At 37.7% G+C, this 19,892-nt stretch overlaps 1 protein-coding gene across 1 annotated transcript; it reads right to left on the reverse strand.

The window, feature by feature from the left end:
• Window positions 1-136: 136 nt before the first annotated feature.
• Window positions 137-19,016, reverse strand: LOC140240348 (amine oxidase [flavin-containing] A-like). Its single transcript, XM_072320113.1, has 11 exons — window positions 18,902-19,016; window positions 12,253-12,340; window positions 9,187-9,361; window positions 7,819-7,927; window positions 6,985-7,142; window positions 5,297-5,480; window positions 4,445-4,533; window positions 2,920-3,093; window positions 2,215-2,301; window positions 1,850-1,947; window positions 137-242 (listed from the first exon to the last, which is right to left on the reverse strand). Exons 1-11 carry the CDS (start codon window positions 19,014-19,016, stop codon window positions 137-139), a joined length of 1,383 nt encoding a protein of 460 aa, XP_072176214.1.
• Between the last annotated feature and the right edge of the window lie 876 nt (window positions 19,017-19,892).

Here is a 19,892-nt window from a genome sequence, read left to right on the forward strand (position 1 = left end):
GTGACTCAAACTGCCATGGTTTCATTTGATTTGATTTGATTTGAGTCGAGTTGATTTGGTACGAGACGAGTCTGCATTGCTCCTTGCAGCTGAGCTCTCTCTGATTGGCAAATACTTGAGAGTCGAGTTGAGTGACTCAAACCGCCTTAAGAACCTCCTTGACAACCCGCACAGCGGAGTCTGCCGCGCATTCCATCATTCCAGCCCACACATTGCCTGTGTCTTCTCCGGCGAAGTGAATACTGTCACAAAAACACAACGATAAACAAAGAAGAGAATACGGTACAATGAAAGGAAGGAAGAGGAACCTAACTCCACCCAGGGTAGGATCAAACATGACATTTAAAGTTTTGCTAAAATCTGACAAAACGATTGGAAACTAGCAGTATATTGCAGTATGTTTTCATGAAACAGATATTTTGGTTACAAACACTTTCATGCAATTTACTTAGATGAGTCACCATCTTGCCTGATCTCATTGACTTGCTCACAAATCTGTGGTAAAGTCTGGTGGTTGAAATCTATCCACGAGGAATGAAGAGTATCCTTCACATTTTAACCCACCGCAGCATAGTTTACACTTAAAGATTTCTCCAGACTTGTCCCAAGGTGGCCCAGTGCACATGACTTCCATGCAATTTGATGTATTAAGCATAGTAGTCTGTCCAGCTTCACCATCTGCATGATTATTATGCACTTAATGATTCTTACCCTACTTTGTGCGTGGCATTTTCTCTTTATCTGTACACGTATTTCCTGTCAGCTTGTACCCAAGCGTTACTGTTTTTACGTACTCACAAAATATCTTACTTTATATGCAGTTATATCCAATCACTGCAGCACTGTTCACACTTAAAGATTTGATGAAACAAAAGCAATAAAAGGCAATTGAGTTCAATAAAACTGGACTAAATTTTACTATACTAAAGAGTTGCAATGGTGAATATTAAGAGGAAAGGGTTGTAGTTGCAAAGTTATCAACTATATACATGACAGCTATAATATATTTACAACCATACATATCAATAATTATATTTTCAACCATATACATGATATCTATGATATACTTATACAGCCATAAAGGCCGAGGCATATCAACTGCCATTAAAAAATCCTATTGATATTGTTATGTTAACACAAGTTGCCCGTAGAACACAGAGGCTTATGCTGTAGCCCTTCATGTTGCTTAAAGAGATAGTATAGTTTTGGTTGAGATAGGGTTTCAGGTTTCCCAACCTTTTTTGTGAGATAATGAGAAACCTCCTATAAAATATAAAAGAGCGCGTTATTCTAAGAAGAATTCAAAGCTTATTTGATGAAAATTGATTTTGAAATGGCTGAGATATCCAAAGCAAAGCAATCCTCATAAAAGGTGAGAGCCACCTTTTATTAAAGATCACATTGTTTTACTTTGTTTTTGATACTCAGTCATTTCAAAACCAATTTTCATCAAATAAACTTTGAACTCTTTCTGAATTGTATGCCCTGGAACATTTCATCGAGTGGTTTCTAAATATCTCGCACAAAGTCAAAAGCTGACTCCTTACCTCAACCAATACTATACCATTCCTTTAATGTATTGCTTTCGCTTTTTCACATTGCTTTCATACACAAAATACAATTATTCCAGAGATCATATGATTGTCTTGTATTCTGCTTCATGCATGCATGACAGTGATAAAGAAATCAACAGATTAAATCGAACTGAATCAAATTAAATCTCAACATGATATAGCTCCCTCACAGGTGTGAAGCAAGGGTTGGATAGAAACTTGGTGTCGTGTATCATCATGAACAAGGAACAAGAAAAAAAAAAAAAAATATATATAACGTAAATCACACTTCTCACCATCCCAGTGGGTCTTTTATGGTACCAATGACTTCCGAGGGCTTGGGTTGAACTTCAGCAGCAATGGGCTCTTTTCCTTTCTCATCTTGTGACCAACACTTCAAAACATAGAAAAGAGGGCATATAAACATGTGAAACAGCTAAATAAAATCAATACAGGGATGAAGCCCATTACAAACAATTCAATGACTAACTGAGGTGTGAACAGAAATAGTATCTGACCACAAATTACCCCATATACCAATGTAGAACATAAATTACAACCAAAGGACAGACAAGAAAGTAGATAAACGTGTACTTGACATCAGGCTTGATGATTACTGGAGGGAGTAACTTGAACAGTTATCATTACAGCTAAAACTCACCACATCTGTGTAATCCAGAATGTCTCGAGCTTCTTTGCCAAGGATGTTGACCATAAAATCCAAAGCAATGGCCTTCCTTTCATCCATCTACAGACCACAAGAGTGATAAAGGGAGAGTTAGTTGTAGTAGCTCCCCAATGGGCATAGTATTACACCTACTTCAAGAGCTTTGGGCAATGTTCACAGGCTGAAAAACAGCTGTACACATTCTTCTCTGAAAAGCATGCCAAAATGTTGAAAAATACAAACTTATCTTTGGCTGCAAATAGCAGGGTAATACTAAATACCTACCTTATAAAATGCAAAGGTTACATAAAAGACAAAATGTTTGTATCCTCTGCATGTTTTTTAATTCTTTCTTTTCTAAAATGATAAAGAATTCCAATACAACCAGTTCTCTCATATTTAGGTTTCCTACAAATTGTCCTTAAGGCTTTATCAGAATCATTACGATTGCAATGAAATGAATTCTGCTGACATTTGAATACAGAATGAAATTAAAAAGAAAAGCATCAAATACGAACAACCAATATCAAATTCAAAAGTCATCCAAAACAGAAATATGAGAATAAATTCCGCAGTATCGTCACAGCGTAACAGGTGCGTAATTGTAGTTTTGTATCACGATTACTTTCATCAGAAAATGCTATCTATCAAGACTTGTGAAATTCAACAAGAGGATGATGTCGAGACTCCGCAACTCACAGACAATGTAGCAAAGGAGGGCGCCCCGAAGATACCAAAGAGGGCAGGGCTGCCACTGGGGGTGGAGGTGTCAAACAGGGCAATGATGGGGTGCTCTCTGTCGTCCTTGAAACTTGCCAGTGTCCCCGACATGCTTAGGAGCTCTCCTGCTTGCTTCTTTTCTCGCCAGAAATTCTACATCAAAAACAAACAAACAAATAGACAAACAAACAAACAAACAAACAAATAATCCAACAAAAAAATCAAACATTTTCAGAAGCAAAGCCATCTTCAGTGAATTTCATATACTTTCAATCTTCACTTTCAAGATTTGAATTATCTTGGCAAAGCAAGGATATCACCATCATTCATGTTTGACCTGATTGCATATAATTTGTTTCTGGTTTGTTTTCTTTCTTTCTTTTTATAAATGATCTTTACTCCAAAGCTCGTCATGGCAAAATCAGCTGAGTGAAAAGACTACATATATGGGGCTTTTCCTTGTGTCCCTTTCTTGTTATTGCACTCAGCGCCAACATGCAAAAGTTTCTGCATGAACAGTACATCATGAGGCAAAAGGAAAGATGTTATTCCATTCAATGTCAAATTTGACATTAACAGAGTAAAACAGAAATGACAGAAGGGCAGAATATTCACTGAAATTTGACAGAAATTACAAAAATCATGGAACATTGTCCATGTAAATTCCATCTTGTCCATGTTGTGGTAAATGCCCCTTTGATCATTGTGAAAGAGCCAGTGATCAGTGTATACTCGGTAACTTTTAAAGTGCTTCAAGTTTATGGAGAAGTGAAAGAAACATGTCTGGCGTATGTGGAAACACTAGTATAATTGTGCTTTGGTTGACAAACAATGATGGTAGAGGACTTATTGTGAACTCAAATATCAGCTACCATACGATATTCCACAGAAAGGCAGTCTAGGAAAAAGGATTTCCTGAGGATAACTTTGTAGACTGATTTCAAAATGAAATTGCTGAAACGTACATTTCACTTTAAAAAAAAATAGGCAGCATATGGTACACAATTTGTATTTGTCTCACTCAATGCAATATTGGGTGATTACATACAATGTATCCCCCCTGTTGCACATCTTCCATCTGATTCATATTCAGTCCCAAATGTGTGTCAAGATCCTATGTTGTTGATTTTTTTTCCTTCTATGGTGGAATCATTTTTCATGTTCAATAATATAATTGGCTGTCAACATCATATTTCACATGATGGACAACATGGATCAGTTTCTTTGATGTATTCATGAAAAAACAAACAAACACACAAAATGTATTCTACAGTAGACCATCAAGCGATCTTTGAATTACTGTCCCACATGTGTTCTACTCCTTCAAGCTTTAGGAAGTCTACTGTCTTTGGTGTTTTGTTTTTTTTTTGAATGGTAACATCAGAAATCCCAGCTTAAACATGATGGATGGGACAGGAATGGGTTTCTTGGAAGGATTTAGCGATAAGAAATTACTTGCGAAAAGAGACAAAAATTGGTGTCTTTATACTGTGCTTGATATTACCTTCTGATAGGTGGCTATGAAATGGACGCCATAGCTTCCAATCGCAAGAGTTCTCGGTACAGGAAGGCCTGGAATAAGTTCTAGTTTATCTGAGAAAATGTAAGCAAAAATAACAAAAATCTTTATGACAGCAACTGCAGCTTGCACATAAAACAATTGAATTTAATGTGCATGAACCACAAATCAGAAATATAATCATAACACTTAGGAATCAAAACACTTACAAAGTCCTTAAATCATAAACAACTTTATCATGATAACACTAACTGATGATTATCTTTTATTGGTTACATCATGGCATAATTCACTACCAAGCCTTGTATATCACATATCATCCTTAATGGTATTGTTTGCAAATTCATGTCATCACCCACGAAACTCCAGGCCATTAAAAAAACGACATAGGAATAACGCACATTAATACCATCATAATGTAATGTTGTTGTTTTGTTTTTTTTGTCAATTGTGGAATGCAGAATTGGTGTCATAGACAAATCTGCACCATAGTGAACAAATCACACACTGGTATTGATTGAAACACATGAATATTAGATGGATAATGGGCATGCAATGGAACATACAGAATTATCCATTAAATGGGGTTTAAATGCTGTTGATGGGCTTGTAGCACTTACTTCTGAGGTAAGAACTATTCCATACATCCAAAACAACAAAAGTCATCATCTGTGCCACATGTGCAGCATGGCTTTAGACAGTACAAAAATAATACACATCACTGAGGACATATTAAGAGTTAAAGCTGAGGTTCAAAGTATGACACATTCATCAATCATAGTTTTGAAATTGTGGTGTTGAGGTTAAGGGGTTGTTTAACATTGCATTTAAACAAACCTATGTTCGGACTTGGGATTGCCATTACCACCCTCTTGGCCTGGTACTCTTTGCCCGATTTGGTCCTGATGGTGGCCCTGCTCCTATCCTCTGCCTGCTCCACCCTGACGACCGCATCACCCAGGACGATTCTCTCCTTGCCAACGCTCTCCTCCAGCCTGTCTGCCAGCTGCCTGAACCCACCCTGTGGAGGAGACATACACCGTGTTAACAATTTACACAGGACTTCAACAGCCTGTCTGCAAGCTGTCTGAACCCACCCTGTGGAGGAGACATACACCGTGTTAACAATTTACACAGGACTTCAACAGCCTGTCTGCAAGCTGTCTGAACCCAAGCTGTCAAGGAGACATACACCGTGTTAACAATTTACACAGGATTTCAACAGCCTGTCCACCGGTTGTCTGAACCCACCCTGCCGTGGAGACATACACCATTTTACACAGAACTTCAACAGTCTGTCTGCCAGCTGTCTGAACTCATCCTGCCAAGGAGAAATACACCGTGTTAACAATTTACACAGGATTTCAACAGCCTGTCCACCAGCTGTCCGAACCCACCCTGCCGTAGAAATATACACCATGTTAACAATTTACATAGGACTTCAACAGCCTGCCGGCAAGCTGTCTGAATCCACCCTGCCGAGGAGACATACACCGTGTTCAATAAAGGCTGTTAGCATGGGTATTCATGGATGGCTGCCCATCAGGGTGCATTTGAAAAACACAAATAGCACCAGTCAATGAATACATGTATTAAAGCATTGTATGCTCATTAGTAACAATCTACTCCAATCAAGATTCTTTGGCTGTGTGTATACTCACATAGAGATCAGTGATAAGACTGTACACAATCTGTTACAGGGATTCTCAAATATATCCATACATGGCCAGCCTTTCCAGTCAATGAATGCCCATGCTGCCGGGTCTTTAGTTATTTACACAGGCCTTCAACACACAGCAGATACACCCCAGTAAAATGTGTTTGTGTATAAATCAAAATGTATGAATTTACTCAGAAGTTGCACTGTTGTGCAGACACATGATATACCAGATGACACCAGTTTTTATGAGATATTTTCCAATATACTCCATGCTGTTCATTTTTTTTAATTTCAAGTTCATCACCATTATTATTATCATTACTATCATCATTTTTATCACTACTACTATTATCATTAACAGCATCATCATTGTATAAATTTTGATACAGTACAGTGGATTCCCGTCATAACAAAGTCCTCGGGACCAGCAGTTTTCTTTCCTTATATAAAAATTTTGTTTTAACCAAACAAATAGACAATAAAAAACACAGAGTAGATAATGATGTGGCCTGAATTTTTACTTCGTTGTAACCAGAATTTCGTTTTAACCATGTCTGTTACAATAAGAGTGCACTGTAGTCAACATGCCTGGTGCCCAGGACTTTGCAAAGATGTGAGTATACCGTATACGCCGAATATTTCGTGAGGTTTTTATTTTCGCGAATTTCGGGAGTCAGGTGCCATTCGCGAAATTAAAGACACACAAAAATATTGATTCTGATCCTGATGTGACTGTGGCATACGCGTGTACATTTCTCTGTTCAGTACAGGACTCCACGATTACGAATTTAACCACTCGCGAAATCGTCGGGAATCCCATATTCGCGAGAATTTAGACTCGTGAAATATATGGCGTATACAGTACCTTGAGCTGCAGGTCCATCCGGCCTGTTCCTTCTCCTCCTATGTGCCTCTCCCAGCTACCACAGGAGTGGATGACAGACAGGTACTCCGTCATGGACAGCTTGCTGGGTGCCATGCCACAAAACGTGCCCACCATGGTAGCTGCCATGTCCTTGGCACCTGACATATAGATAAAAACGTCACCAAGAGGTCAAAGGTCAAATATGTGTCCCATTATCATTATTATCACCATCATCATCTTAACCAGATAGAGTGGGCAAACACTGCTTTTACTGACTTTTACACTTGTCCAGTTTTTCAAGTGAAATTGAAAGTTGACCCACTTTACTTAAAAACAGCCTAGAATAAAATCTGGAAGAAACCTGGCCGCCATATACATAAGTGGACCTACATATTTGAAGTAATTGCTTTAAAGTTTAAACAAAGTAAGGCATATACATGAATTCCAAAAGGGCTAGTAAAAAGGTATTATAGCAGCATGCATAATAAGCCACAAAATGCTAGGTATATGGTTAGAGTTTGGTGTTAAATTGTGTTTCATACCATGATTCTTGTAATTCACATCTGACATGACATGTTTTATAAAGTAAAAGTCTAATTGAGGTACTCAAAACTATTTCTTGCTGCTAATGCTATTCCAAAATAACACTTTGGTCTACACAAAGATAGAATCATTTCACTCATTCAAACTTCTTCTCTCCCCCAAATGAAAAGAGAAGAGAAAACAACAACAACAACAACAACAACAACAACAAAGCACTATTTCACAGGACTCAAACACTTGTCTGTCATCACATATCAAATGCAGCAATCATACGGAAGATGATGCACTTACCTTGCATCCAGAGAAATTTGTTCATGAAATCTTCAACGGTCGTGTTGTCCCATTCTGCACATTCCTCCGTGGATTTTGCCTTCCCTATCTGCGCGGCAAGCTTGTCCATCTGAAATGGAGAGATATTTTGCAGACACTAATGCACAAACTCTTTGTAATTGCAGCTCATGGACAAACTGCCCTTCATCGATGTAAACAAGCAGCAAATTAATCAGTGTTCTCGTAGTAGCAATGATTACAAAATCATGCACATACATACTCAGGCTGGATTCAAACCAACCACCTCCTGATCACTGGGCAGGCCACTTCACTGTCGAGCTTCTGCACAACAGCCAGTGCTGGTACTAATCCTTATTCTATTTATAGCATGCAGCAGATACTGCGTATTTATTCAAATCAATTATATTTTTATGCAATGTACAGCAATTTGTCAATCAGTTGCAATAAAAACAACTCAACATAAGAATTTCATTGATTTATATAAACTTTTTGTTCTTCTTTCATCCCAACTTCTGGGGTTATTTGGCTTCTGAGGGAAAAAAAAAATTGTTATAGACTTAATGCCAGACAAGAAAGAGTTATGAGACAACAATCTGAAACAGTCCTTGTAGGCCTACATACCAAGTAAAATTGAAAATTTGAATTTTCATAATTCAATCCCTACAAGGTCAAACAATTTTAAATTGGTTAATTATCAACTATATTGCCATATTCTAATCTGTTGTAGGACCTATAGCCAAAGTCCTGTTTGAAGAGAATGATGTCAGGTTCCTATATTGACTTATTACAGGAAGAAGAACAATGTGTAACTGACCTCCATGATTGATAATGCCATGAATGCAAGTATAAAATTATTTAGGTACTCTATTTCTTGTAACCCAACATCAAAATGATGAGATTACACCATGCTTGATTATTACATCCACCAAGGAGGTTGTGTTTTGGCCAGCATTGGTTGGTTTGTTTGTCTGTCTGTTTGCAACACTTAAAAAGTCGGGAACGGATTTGGTTGAAACTTACAGGAAAAGTTGGTAATGACACAAGGAACAAAAGACTCAATTTTGGTAGTGATCTGAGTATTTTTATGAATTTTTGGAGGATTTTTTATCTTTTGGCAAATATGGTCAATGAACTTGGGAGGTCAAGTTGCACGTATGTGAGGTTTGCATGTATACACGCATTAAAGAGTATGGTCTGCTCACAGTGCAGCGCAGCATGCAGGAAACTGACAAGGTACACACAAGCCGCCTTCTAGGAAATTGGACAATTTTCAGCATGCATGTATGGGTTGAAATGAGCTACTTGGTGGAGGTCTGTGTTCTCTGAGTGCTTTTCTAGTTCAAAATGTCACATTATTATAATCATCACCTTCTTGAAGTATCTGAGTAGGTCTACAAGGGCAGTATAAGGCAGAGGAGGGATGGATCCTGAGTACGTCTTTACTTTTCCATCAGGCAGTTGCCAATGTTTCGTGCCCTTGTCAAAATGCTCGTATGTCTCCAAGCCGAACTCCTTGAGTAAACCCAGCATTATCGGCTGGGCACTGATCAGAGAGTCAAATTGGCAACACAGAGAAAGACAGAGAATGAGTTTTACAACCACTATCAAACAAGAACACATTCATACGACATAATTCAATTACATGTCAAAGGAATCCTGGCAATAACAGGCATCTTTATTGTGCGAATGACCATCACTGGTTTTCTTGTCTGGATGTTAGAAGTCAATTATGCAACAGAAATCCATAACAGATAAAGATTTATGATCAATGACTGAAAGGAGATTAAATATTCAATCATAAGATTAAGATCAGCTAATATCTTCTTTGTTGGACTAAATTTGACCCTGAAGCTAAATATTGTACGTGTTCTAGATTTAATTATGCTTTAACTTTTTTCTCTTTTCTGTGGAACTCGTTGGCTAATATATTTGCATAAATGTTTAAAGAGGTATTTGATGAGAGTATTGAATGTCACTGCTTGTGTTCAATTCTTATTGTCTATGTAATCTAACCTCATGCTGTAAAAAAAAAAAAAAAAAACAAAAAAAAAAACAAAAAAAAAACGTAGTTCTAGTTGAAGAAGGCAGTGCACTCAAAAACTTGACTACACAGAATGAATAAACAACTTAATATGATAAATATTTGGGCAAAGTCCAAGTGGGTAGGATAGTGATCCTCAATTATAATCTTATAATTGACCACTCACAAGGTAAAGGTTTCCTTTTTTTTTTTTTTTTTTTGGTCATTAGTACCTAGTTACACGTCAGTGACCTAATAAATGAAAAATAAAACCAATGAGTGGGAGCATGTGTCTACAGAATACGACTTCGTTATTCAGTTTCAGTTCATCTTACTTCTGCACTTGTAAAATCAAAAATTTTCACATGAAAATATAAATAAGAGTACTCGTAAGAAATAGATAATTACATGAATAATATACTGACATATTTCATTGTACAAATTAAAGTATATAGGTGGAGGAGACTTGTTGAAAATTAATTCATTTGACAAGCATTATGATCAGTTACACTTCTCCCTTAGTTTTAATTGAAGGAACAAAACACATACTATTACACACAGAAATACATAACATGAACTTCCAAGTATTTTCATTTCAATGTTATATGACAGAGGAGGACATAACAAATTAAAGAAATACAACAAGACAGAAACAAAATTAAGGAACAAGAAAGATGTGTAATATACACTAGATGCCCTCACTGCAACAGGAAAAAAATAATTCTTGAATAGAATGAATGTTTCAGAGTCTCAGGAAATTGATTGGGTTGCCCTAGTGTGAGGATTATGATCACAGTGGTTGAACCTTGATGGAGAAAACATATGAGTGGAAGCACATGTGTCTACAGATCGTGATGTCTTTATTCATACTTGACATCCAGTGTTACAGCTAGAGAGTCTCATCAGGAAATCATTTGCTGTGCTCTCGGGTAAAAGTAATGATTACAGTGGTTTGTATATGGCTGTCTGATACTCCACAATGCAACACAGCCGCTAAAATTGTATGTGGTACAGGCATTGGTCGCCAGTCTACTGCGGAGTGCTTTCCTACAACCTAAGAATGATCGTTTTAAAGGCACATGGTCCCAGTGGTTTAGTCAAATGCATATGCGGGTGCATGGCGCAAGTTTCCTATAGAGACCTAAATGTATGCTATCGACTCCTCTTTAGCGCTTACGCTGTGATCCACTTCCCCCGAGTCCGAAGAAGTCTGATCCACTGTAGTCAGTGGTCCGATCACAGTTCGGCTCATGATTCGGCTGAGCGGGGATGACAGCCTTAGCAAACTTCTTTTGTGATGTCATAATAAGAAGCACTTATGCATGCACCCTGGCATTACTACAGACTGCGTGATGCGCAGAGAAGACAACGAAGGCAACGTAACTTAGCAGCACCTACGCGCTTTACTCTTGATGACAGCTCAACTTTGGCAATCTTTGTATCAATGCTAACGGTGATCGGCAGTATCATCAACAGCACCCTCTACACTACCGGGACTATGCGCCTTTAACAATCAGTTGCCACAACAGTTCTAGTGTGTCTTTTTGATGTGCATCAAAAATGGTATAATGAGTATACACGGGACGTGACACAAATCTGGGATACTACGGTACTAGATGGCAAATATCTGCATGTTCCATGCCACAGGTTATTTAAAATCACAGTTATTTACTCTGATCGTATCCAAATACCATATGCCACTACAACTTCAAATTCAAATTTTATTTCCACTTTTTTCAACAGAATGTACAAAGAAATATGAAAAATCTACATATCGTTGAGAATACATAGCCAGCCAGCCAGCCAGCCAATGATTTGGAGTTCATAGAAAGAGAATATATCCAGTTGATGCATTAATAGTGAAGATACAAGTGACAGTACAAGCCATCGAACGATGTAAGTCATTTTTTATTCAACGCCAAAGCCTTGGCTTTAACTCTGCCAAATGACCAAAAATAAATGAATAAACAAATAAATACCATGCCTTCAAACTCTTTTTATCAATAAAACCCTGGAAATGCCAAGTCACTGACAAAGAAGACTGACAAATTTTCACATGAAATTTCAAAAAGATGACAAATTATCCTGTATTTCTTGACCTGGGCTGTTGGATTTGACTCCTAAAAATTAAGACTTGACATAACAGGAAATTTAGCCTGTGACATGCTCTCCAGTCAGACAACACATCCCATATTAAGCTTTCTGACAGATTAGCACAGATGCCATAAAAATGCCATTCAAGGATTAGGTAATCCTACTCATCCATATCACATCACAAAATCCAACTTATCCTAATCGTATTACATCCCCTAAAGTGGAACTCTCTTATCCTAATGCTCTGGGGTTTCTTCCCTTCTTAGGATTGTGCAGGCGAGAAAAAAAAAGAGACAGCTTTTTGAGGGAAGCAGTCTTACCTGCCAACCCTGGATACACCGATGTCAAAATAATCCTTTCCATTGGGACTCCGAAGCTCAACTGTCTTCATGACTCCACAAACCTGATCTGAAATTACAAACAGAGAAACAAACAAAACACACAAATTTACTCTAAATGAAAATCAAGGGAATTTGCCTCTCCCTACACATAAAAATATGTCAATGCAGTGTATATACTTGCAATTCACTCTAACATTTTGTCGACGAAATGATCATTTCTTCAACAAAATAAACATAGCATTTTGTTAACGAAACGGTCATTTCGTTGACGAAATGACTGATTTTGTAACAAAATAGGCCATGCGACACTTGGTGCTCCATACAGATTGTCTATATATGGTTTAAACCATGGTTTAAAATTGTACCATCTTTGTGAATTCGGGCCCTATAAGGTTTGAATTTTCTTTAACATGCATTTGCCAAGGAACAGAATATGATCCTAATAATAGAAAATGTATTGCACCATCTTTGGACAGTGCTCTGTTCAACTACAGTGTAGGCTACTTGGCTGTACCACAGCACACTGAAATCACAGACTTGTGGCCTACCAGGTCAAGAACTTTGTAAATATTTACATCTACAAACCACCTTTATACAACTGAGAAAACATTTCCCCTTGGTCTACTAAACACAAGGTCCCTGTCAATGATTGTTCAGGCACTCATAATATTGTTTTTCTAATCAAATCAGAGCAGTTTATCACTGCTTCATATCTTATTTATCTTAATGTTTCAGATAAATTCAGGTACATATAACATGACTTGAGGATGGCATGCAAAGTATACTGTATTTAAAATAATGAATATGGCAAAAACATGGCCCCAATGCATGGCAAAGATGGGGTTGCTCATAGACCCCGTTTACAGTGCGAGGCTCAAAATTGCGAGGCTCGGCCGCGCAATTGAGGCCGGGCTCGGCCGCGGCTCGGCCGTGGCCGAGCCCAGCCCAGCACTATAAACGGGGTCATAGATTGTATTTGATAAGTGGACATTGGCTTTCTCAGCCAATCAGTATAAAGCAATATTAACCCATTGACGAAAGACTGATTTTGCTACAACATGCATTTCCCATAGACACCTGCCTGAGTATACTCGAGACTGATCCTCAACGGCTTAAGACTTGCATTTTATTATCACCAGCTGCAGCTACATTGTTACCACCCATGAATGCTGCTGACAATTGTATCTTTAGAGTGTAAATGACCCCTGCCAATTCTGTCACATAACTGCACTAAATTGGAACTTTACTTTGAAGTCTACTGAGGTCTACACACATGTGTATTTCCCTTTTTTCATATGATATTTCATCCTATCATTGCAGCCAAACACTCATCTCCAGAACTTTGTGATTTTTTTTTTCTCAACCTACAATGTACTTGGTTCTCTGGTAAAAATATCCTCTGAACATCAATCTAACTCTGTTTGTTTTGGGGTGTGAAAGGGTATTGTTTGGCATGCAGTGATTATTGTCTCAGTATAAATATTACATGGGGGATTAGTGTATGGAGCGAAGAGTGTGTCCATTGAGTGATTCCGTTGACGTAAACAGATACAAACAAGGTCAAAGAAGCAGGGTACAAAGTATTAATTCACGCAAGGCAAGTTCACGTTTGTCACATGATTATGAAGTTGTGTGCTGAAAGTGTACGCGTCATACATCGAACAGGTGGTATGTGGGGCAATGACCACAAGTACTCTTCAAGCCAGTTGTATAAATTGGTATATATAATATGCTTTTTTTTTAATCTGGAAAAGAAATTTCATACATCATTTGTATTTACTGATAAACACAATATATCATATAGATATGGGATATGAATATGAAAATAATACATGTACAAAAATATAATAAAGCTTGAGTTTTCTTTTGGATCAGGTAATGCTGTATATCTTGGTTTTAAACAGACACTTGATTCTCATAAAATATAACTCAGATTGGAGTAAGCCTGCATGACGTGAATGAACTAATCCATAAAGAAAGGGGAAATGCACGAATGAATTTCATGAATGCACCTAGAAATGAGAAGAGCTGTTCTTTATCAGCCTGACATACCTTTATATACCTCAGAACTATGGTACCAACCATAGATGTAATCATGCTGTCATACCTAAAAGTGATATGTTTACTGTACAAAGTCTGCTGAGCTTAATCAATACTGCATGAATAATGGTAGTCATTTTAAGAACTTTTTTAATAGAGGGAGTTACCACCAAGACAACAATGTCTTCTTTTTCACAAAAGCAAAACACAGAAAACTTTTTTTTTTTTTTTTGCTTGCACAGTGCTGATAACTGAGTCATTATATACCCCATTACTGGTCTCTCTCCAAATTACATAAAATACCACAGGGCACCATGCTGAATTATTCCCACATACAGGGCTGGCTACCTTGTACACAGCACTGCACTATTCTGAGGGCTTAAAGGCACAATATTTTTAATGGAAAACAGTACTTTACCTATCCTGCAATAGATGTATGTAGTTATACAATTGGGGCAAATTTGTATTACCCATGAAACCCGCAGTACTCTTGGGATTAAAAACTAAATAAATGAATTAAAAACCTGCAAAAACACAACAGTTGGTATCTCTGTACAGGAATGCTTGATGCTAAAGACACTGGCCAGATACATCCGGAAGGTAAAACCTAGTTGAAGTTTACTGAGTGAGTCGTATACCCATATGTATCTCTTGGGACTCATGAAGACGACATGTACATACTGTATACAATTTCTCTCACATGTTTTATCCAGTAGGATAGCCCATGATACTAAACCTGTGATGACTTTAATCTAGTTCAGGCAAAGTAAGGTGACTGCATTGTCTCGTACAGGTAAAATCTTGACATATGAAGTAGTAGATAATAGTAGTAGTGCTCAGCAACAGCTTAAAAAGAAGGAGGAGAAGAAATAGTAATGTAGTTTTACAGAAGTTGCAGCAGTAGTAGTATCAGCAGCAGCAGTAGTAGTATCAGCAGCAGCAGTAGTAGTAGTAGTAGTAGTAGTAGTAGTTGTAGTAGTAGTAGTAGTAGCAGTATAGATTAGTAGAAATAGTAACAGTAGTAGCAGCAGCAGTTGTAATAGTAGTCAAAGAGGTGGCAGACATAGTTTAGAAGCTAGCAGTAGTTGTAGGAGTTGTAGGAGTATAGTAGCGGTGGTATAACTGAAGAAATACAGTAGTAGAAAGAAGAATCTGCAGGAGTAGTTACTGGAAAGTAAGGGTTACGCCATTTCCTGACCCACTTTATCTGACACACTCTTTCTGACACACTTTTTTTGCCATTCACTTTGTACACGGGGCAGTTTTCATGAGACGGCCTCTGTTATTGGCTACTGTGCTATGAATATTCAAGACTATGGTATGGCTTGTCGAAGGTTGCGCTCAAGGCCGGCCAATAAGAGGCGGCCAGGAGCTGGTGAGCTGGAGGCGCACGGCAATTTCTAACCTCATCCACGTGCAGGCCTTGCTACTACGTGCGCTTCCAGTACCCTTTTTTTTTTTTTTTTCAGCTGCTTAAATTGCGCGCTACATACACTGCACATGTGATGGGTGCAGGGAGGTACTAGGTGAGACCAAAGTAGAAGCGCATGCACGGCAGTCGGTGAGTGAAATGGCAAACAAATTGACGACATATGCACACAATTCACCCGCAGGAATCGTCAAATGTAGTACAAAGTATAGTATGATGCAATGTTAAAAGCTGGAAACGAAGAAGAAGAAGAATATATTTGGAAGTACAAGCTTTTTACAGATAATGAACTGCAATTGCAAATCGCACGTCCATAGACTACCGGTACTCGACAGGGCATGCGAGATCAGCATAATGTTACAAAGCAATGAAAAAACAACGATCCGAGTGTAAAGAAGTGAGGGGGAACACTCGACGGCTGCACGGGGAAAACGCGTCACAGCAACTGCAGCTTGCAGGACTTTCGATCCCGTACAGACCGATTATGACGTGAGGCACTCCACGAGAAGGTATGTAGTAAATTTTGCAAGTTTCTAGTCCGGATGGGTCTGATATATCAAATAAATATCATCAGTTTATCAATGTTTCCTTCAATCTAACAATAGATAGGGACCTTGAAACTTGCGACATAAAGCTTTGACCAACATCAGTCGTTCAAATGTATGTGCGTGATATAAATACTCTATCGACTGGGAACGTGCACACTTTCTATCATTGGAGCTGGCCCACGGCCGTCGGCCGGTTGGCCGTGCGTTGCTCGACACTCTCGCTAACATGTTAGTCGTACGTGATTTGCTGAACAGCAACATGTTTATCACTCTAGGTAGCTGGCCGATAACTATTAGATATTCAATAGCTAAAAGCCAATCACAGACACAGAATCAGACCGAGTGACTCATTATTGAAAAAAAAAAATTGTAAGGCTGTTGAATATTCATTAGCACAGTAGCCAATAACAGAGGCCGTCTCATGAAAAACTGCCCTGTGTACAAAATGAATGGCCAAAAAAGTGTGTCAAAAAGAGTGTGTCAGATGAAGTGGGTCAGGAAATGGCGTAACACGGAAAGTAACTAAGCATTAGTAGTGGAAGTAGTGCTATTTGTATAGTAAAAATAACTTCTGGCATTGTGGCAGTAGCTTAAGGCAGGAGTCACATATTGTTTTCTTCTCACTTGGGTCAATCTATCATTGAAAGGAAGGAGAGCTAAAGTACATAAAGGGATACGTAATACATGTGTTAGGGTGTGTCTACTGAACTACAATAGCATTCACTGGAATTCACCCCATTTCCCTCGCATAATACTTTAAATACAGTAGTATACATACTGCACTTATAATCTACTTGCCACCAGTTACTTTATCTAAAGCTCTGACTTTATCTGGTACCTCCACACTGCCTTCATGTTGCTTTGTCTAATAATTATCAGTTTATCTTATATTTTATCTAATGACCATGGTGTCTAGCACTAATGAAGCTAATTGCCTTTTTCTTCCGATTGCCATATCAGGGGGACAATTGTTTGTCCTTGATATTTTAGTCTATTTATATGCATTTGGTCTAAGAGACATTCTGTCTACATTTTATTTGGACATAGATGCATTGGCCTATTGGCAGGATAGTCGGTCCGAGGGCATCTGTTTGTGAAGAATTAGACTCTAAATTTTGGATGGGCTGGGCAGTTTGGTTTCATCACCATTCATCTTATTCAACAGTCTGTCTGACACTCTGGTCTTTCTTAACCCGTTGAAGACGGACTGATTTTGCTACAACATGCATTTCCCATAGACACCAGTCCTGCCCGAGTACACTCGGGACTTGTCCTCAACGGGTTAAGTGACCTCAAGTTATCATATCTCTTTCTATCATTCCACCTGTTATTTCCAGTGCCAGCAATCATCATTCCCATTTTCCCCACTAGTATGATTTTTGGACAACCAACCAAAATACAGTCAACCTTGCTTAAGTCGACCTCGCATAAGTCGAATAATCGCCAAAGTCAAAGGTCTTTTCAAGTCCTCTTCTCTTAATATTCTATTGATTTTAATCCCTCATAAGTCAAATTTTCTCTAAGTCGAAGCTATTTCTTCAGTCCAAATAGATTGGACTTAGGCAAGGTTGACTGTCATAATAATAGTACTTAAAAAAAAAAGAAGATATATGTGACAGGATATTGATGGATTGCTTCAAAATCCGATAAATGCAAATTAGCCTGAATGGAGTAGTATCATTTGATTAAATTTAATTAAACACACACACACACAAAAGAAACCTTAGAAAGGTGGCTTCCTTTTTGGCCTAAAACATTTGTTGTTGTTGTTGTTGTTCTGAGTCACACTATCCTTTTGTTGCTCTTGCTTTGAATATTAAACATTTCACTGCCATGTTTACTATTCTGTATACCCATAGTTTTACTGCAGAAATCCTTTTTTTTTTTTGTCATCATTAAATTGGCAGCTCTGAATTTCACTGCATATCTTATGTTAATGAAAAAGGCTACATGAAACCGGATTAAATAATTAAATGCATACATTTAAATCTTGATTTTATAGTCATGAATTTCACAATTAAGAGGCTAATATTCTGCCACTTAAAAGCACACATAATGACACACATAATACATGAATGGTTCAAATGAAAGAGAATGTTGTACTCGATCTGAAGAAACACCAACCATGAATAGCAAAAAGTTATGATTTATAAAAAGATACAGCACAGAACAATAGAAATGTGCTTTCTCAGACTAGATGGGTAAAAGGGACAGTATATAGTTTTGGTTTAGGTGGGGCTTCAGGTTCCAACTTTGTAGCAAGATAATGAGAAACCTTTTATGAATTATAAAAGAGCATACAATTCTTAGAGGAATTCAAATTTATTTGATGAAAATTGGTTCTGAAATGGCAGAGACATCCAAAAACAAAGAGGTCTCAATAACAGGTGCAACCCACCATTTATTAGGACCCCTTAATTTTACTTTATTTTGATATCTCAGCCATTTTAAAACCCTTTTTTGGCAAACAAACCTTGAATTTCTCTTAGAATTGTATGCTCTTTTATATTTCATGGTGGTTTCTAATCATCTCATAAAAGTTGATATCTGAATCCCCATCTTAGCCAAAGTTATACCATCCCTTTAAAACTGGGGCCCAAAGAAGATCAACCTGATGCTTCAATGACGAGGAGCTTGAGATTGCTTCTTTCCTTGAGTAGCTTGTGTGCTGATATGAGGCCCGCCACGCCACCGCCAACGATGATTACATCATAGAGATCTCCCATCTTGGATCACTTCTTCTGTGATAATCTAAAATCCTGTAATGACCAAAAATAATTTTAAGTAAAAAAGACTTGGCTTATCAATTGATAAAATGACATTGAATACCTTAAAGTCAATCATGGAGGTGCTGAAGAAATCACATTTATTTAACTAAAAAAGTTGGGATGATTTTTTTTTTTAAATTGGAAATAAGGGTTTTTTTCATCAAGAATACAGACATGGTCACAAAAGAAGACATATCACATGTAACTTTGTTTACTTTTTAAAAATATTATGAGTTTATGATGATGGCATAAATATATATATATATATATATATATATATATGGTTTTGATTTCTTATTTTCCTTTACATCACTTTACATTACAATATACTGAGTAACTCTTGTTTGGATTATCGCAAAATACATGGAAACTCTGCAATATATTTGGGATTGTTACAAAATCTTCACACTATTGTGGGCTCTAATTCTGTTGAACTCAAAAACACTACTGTATCATTGAGCAATATTTTGACTATAAAACAAAACTGAGGCCATTGCTCCAAGATAGTCTGCAAACTCCTAGAAGCACTGCCAACATTTATTCTTGAGAAAAAAAAAATCAGGGCTGTATAGACGAGGTTCCGTGAAGTCAAATGACGTGTTGCCTGAGGGGCAAAAACAAATCATGTGAGTATTTTAAGCGCATTGCTCTAGCACGCTGTACACGTATCGCATACCCGCCTACCAACCCCATCTATAGCAATCAACCACTTGGACAAGTGCAGGAGAGGAAGGTATTGAGTTGTTCACAGCTACTGGTATAATCTACAAAATATACAACCAGGGTGCATAGATAATTAGATAAATATACATAGGCCCTACAGAAATATCAAAT

The sequence above is a fragment of the Diadema setosum genome, chromosome 17, assembly GCF_964275005.1.
Source record: "Diadema setosum chromosome 17, eeDiaSeto1, whole genome shotgun sequence".
NCBI lineage: Eukaryota > Metazoa > Echinodermata > Echinoidea > Diadematoida > Diadematidae > Diadema > Diadema setosum.

What these genes read in the sequence shown, in the direction of transcription:
- LOC140240348 (XM_072320113.1), bottom strand. Translation starts at nt 19,016, where the DNA reads ATGGGAGATCTCTATGATGTAATCATCGTTGGCGGTGGCGTGGCGGGC. An exon ending in CAAATTTCTCTGGATGCAAG is followed by an intron (nt 7,143 to 7,818) that starts GTAAGTGCATCA and finishes TCTATATGTCAG; the next exon opens with GTGCCAAGGACATGGCAGCT. An exon ending in TCATAGCCACCTATCAGAAG is followed by an intron (nt 3,094 to 4,444) that starts GTAATATCAAGC and finishes TTTTTGATGTAG; the next exon opens with AATTTCTGGCGAGAAAAGAA.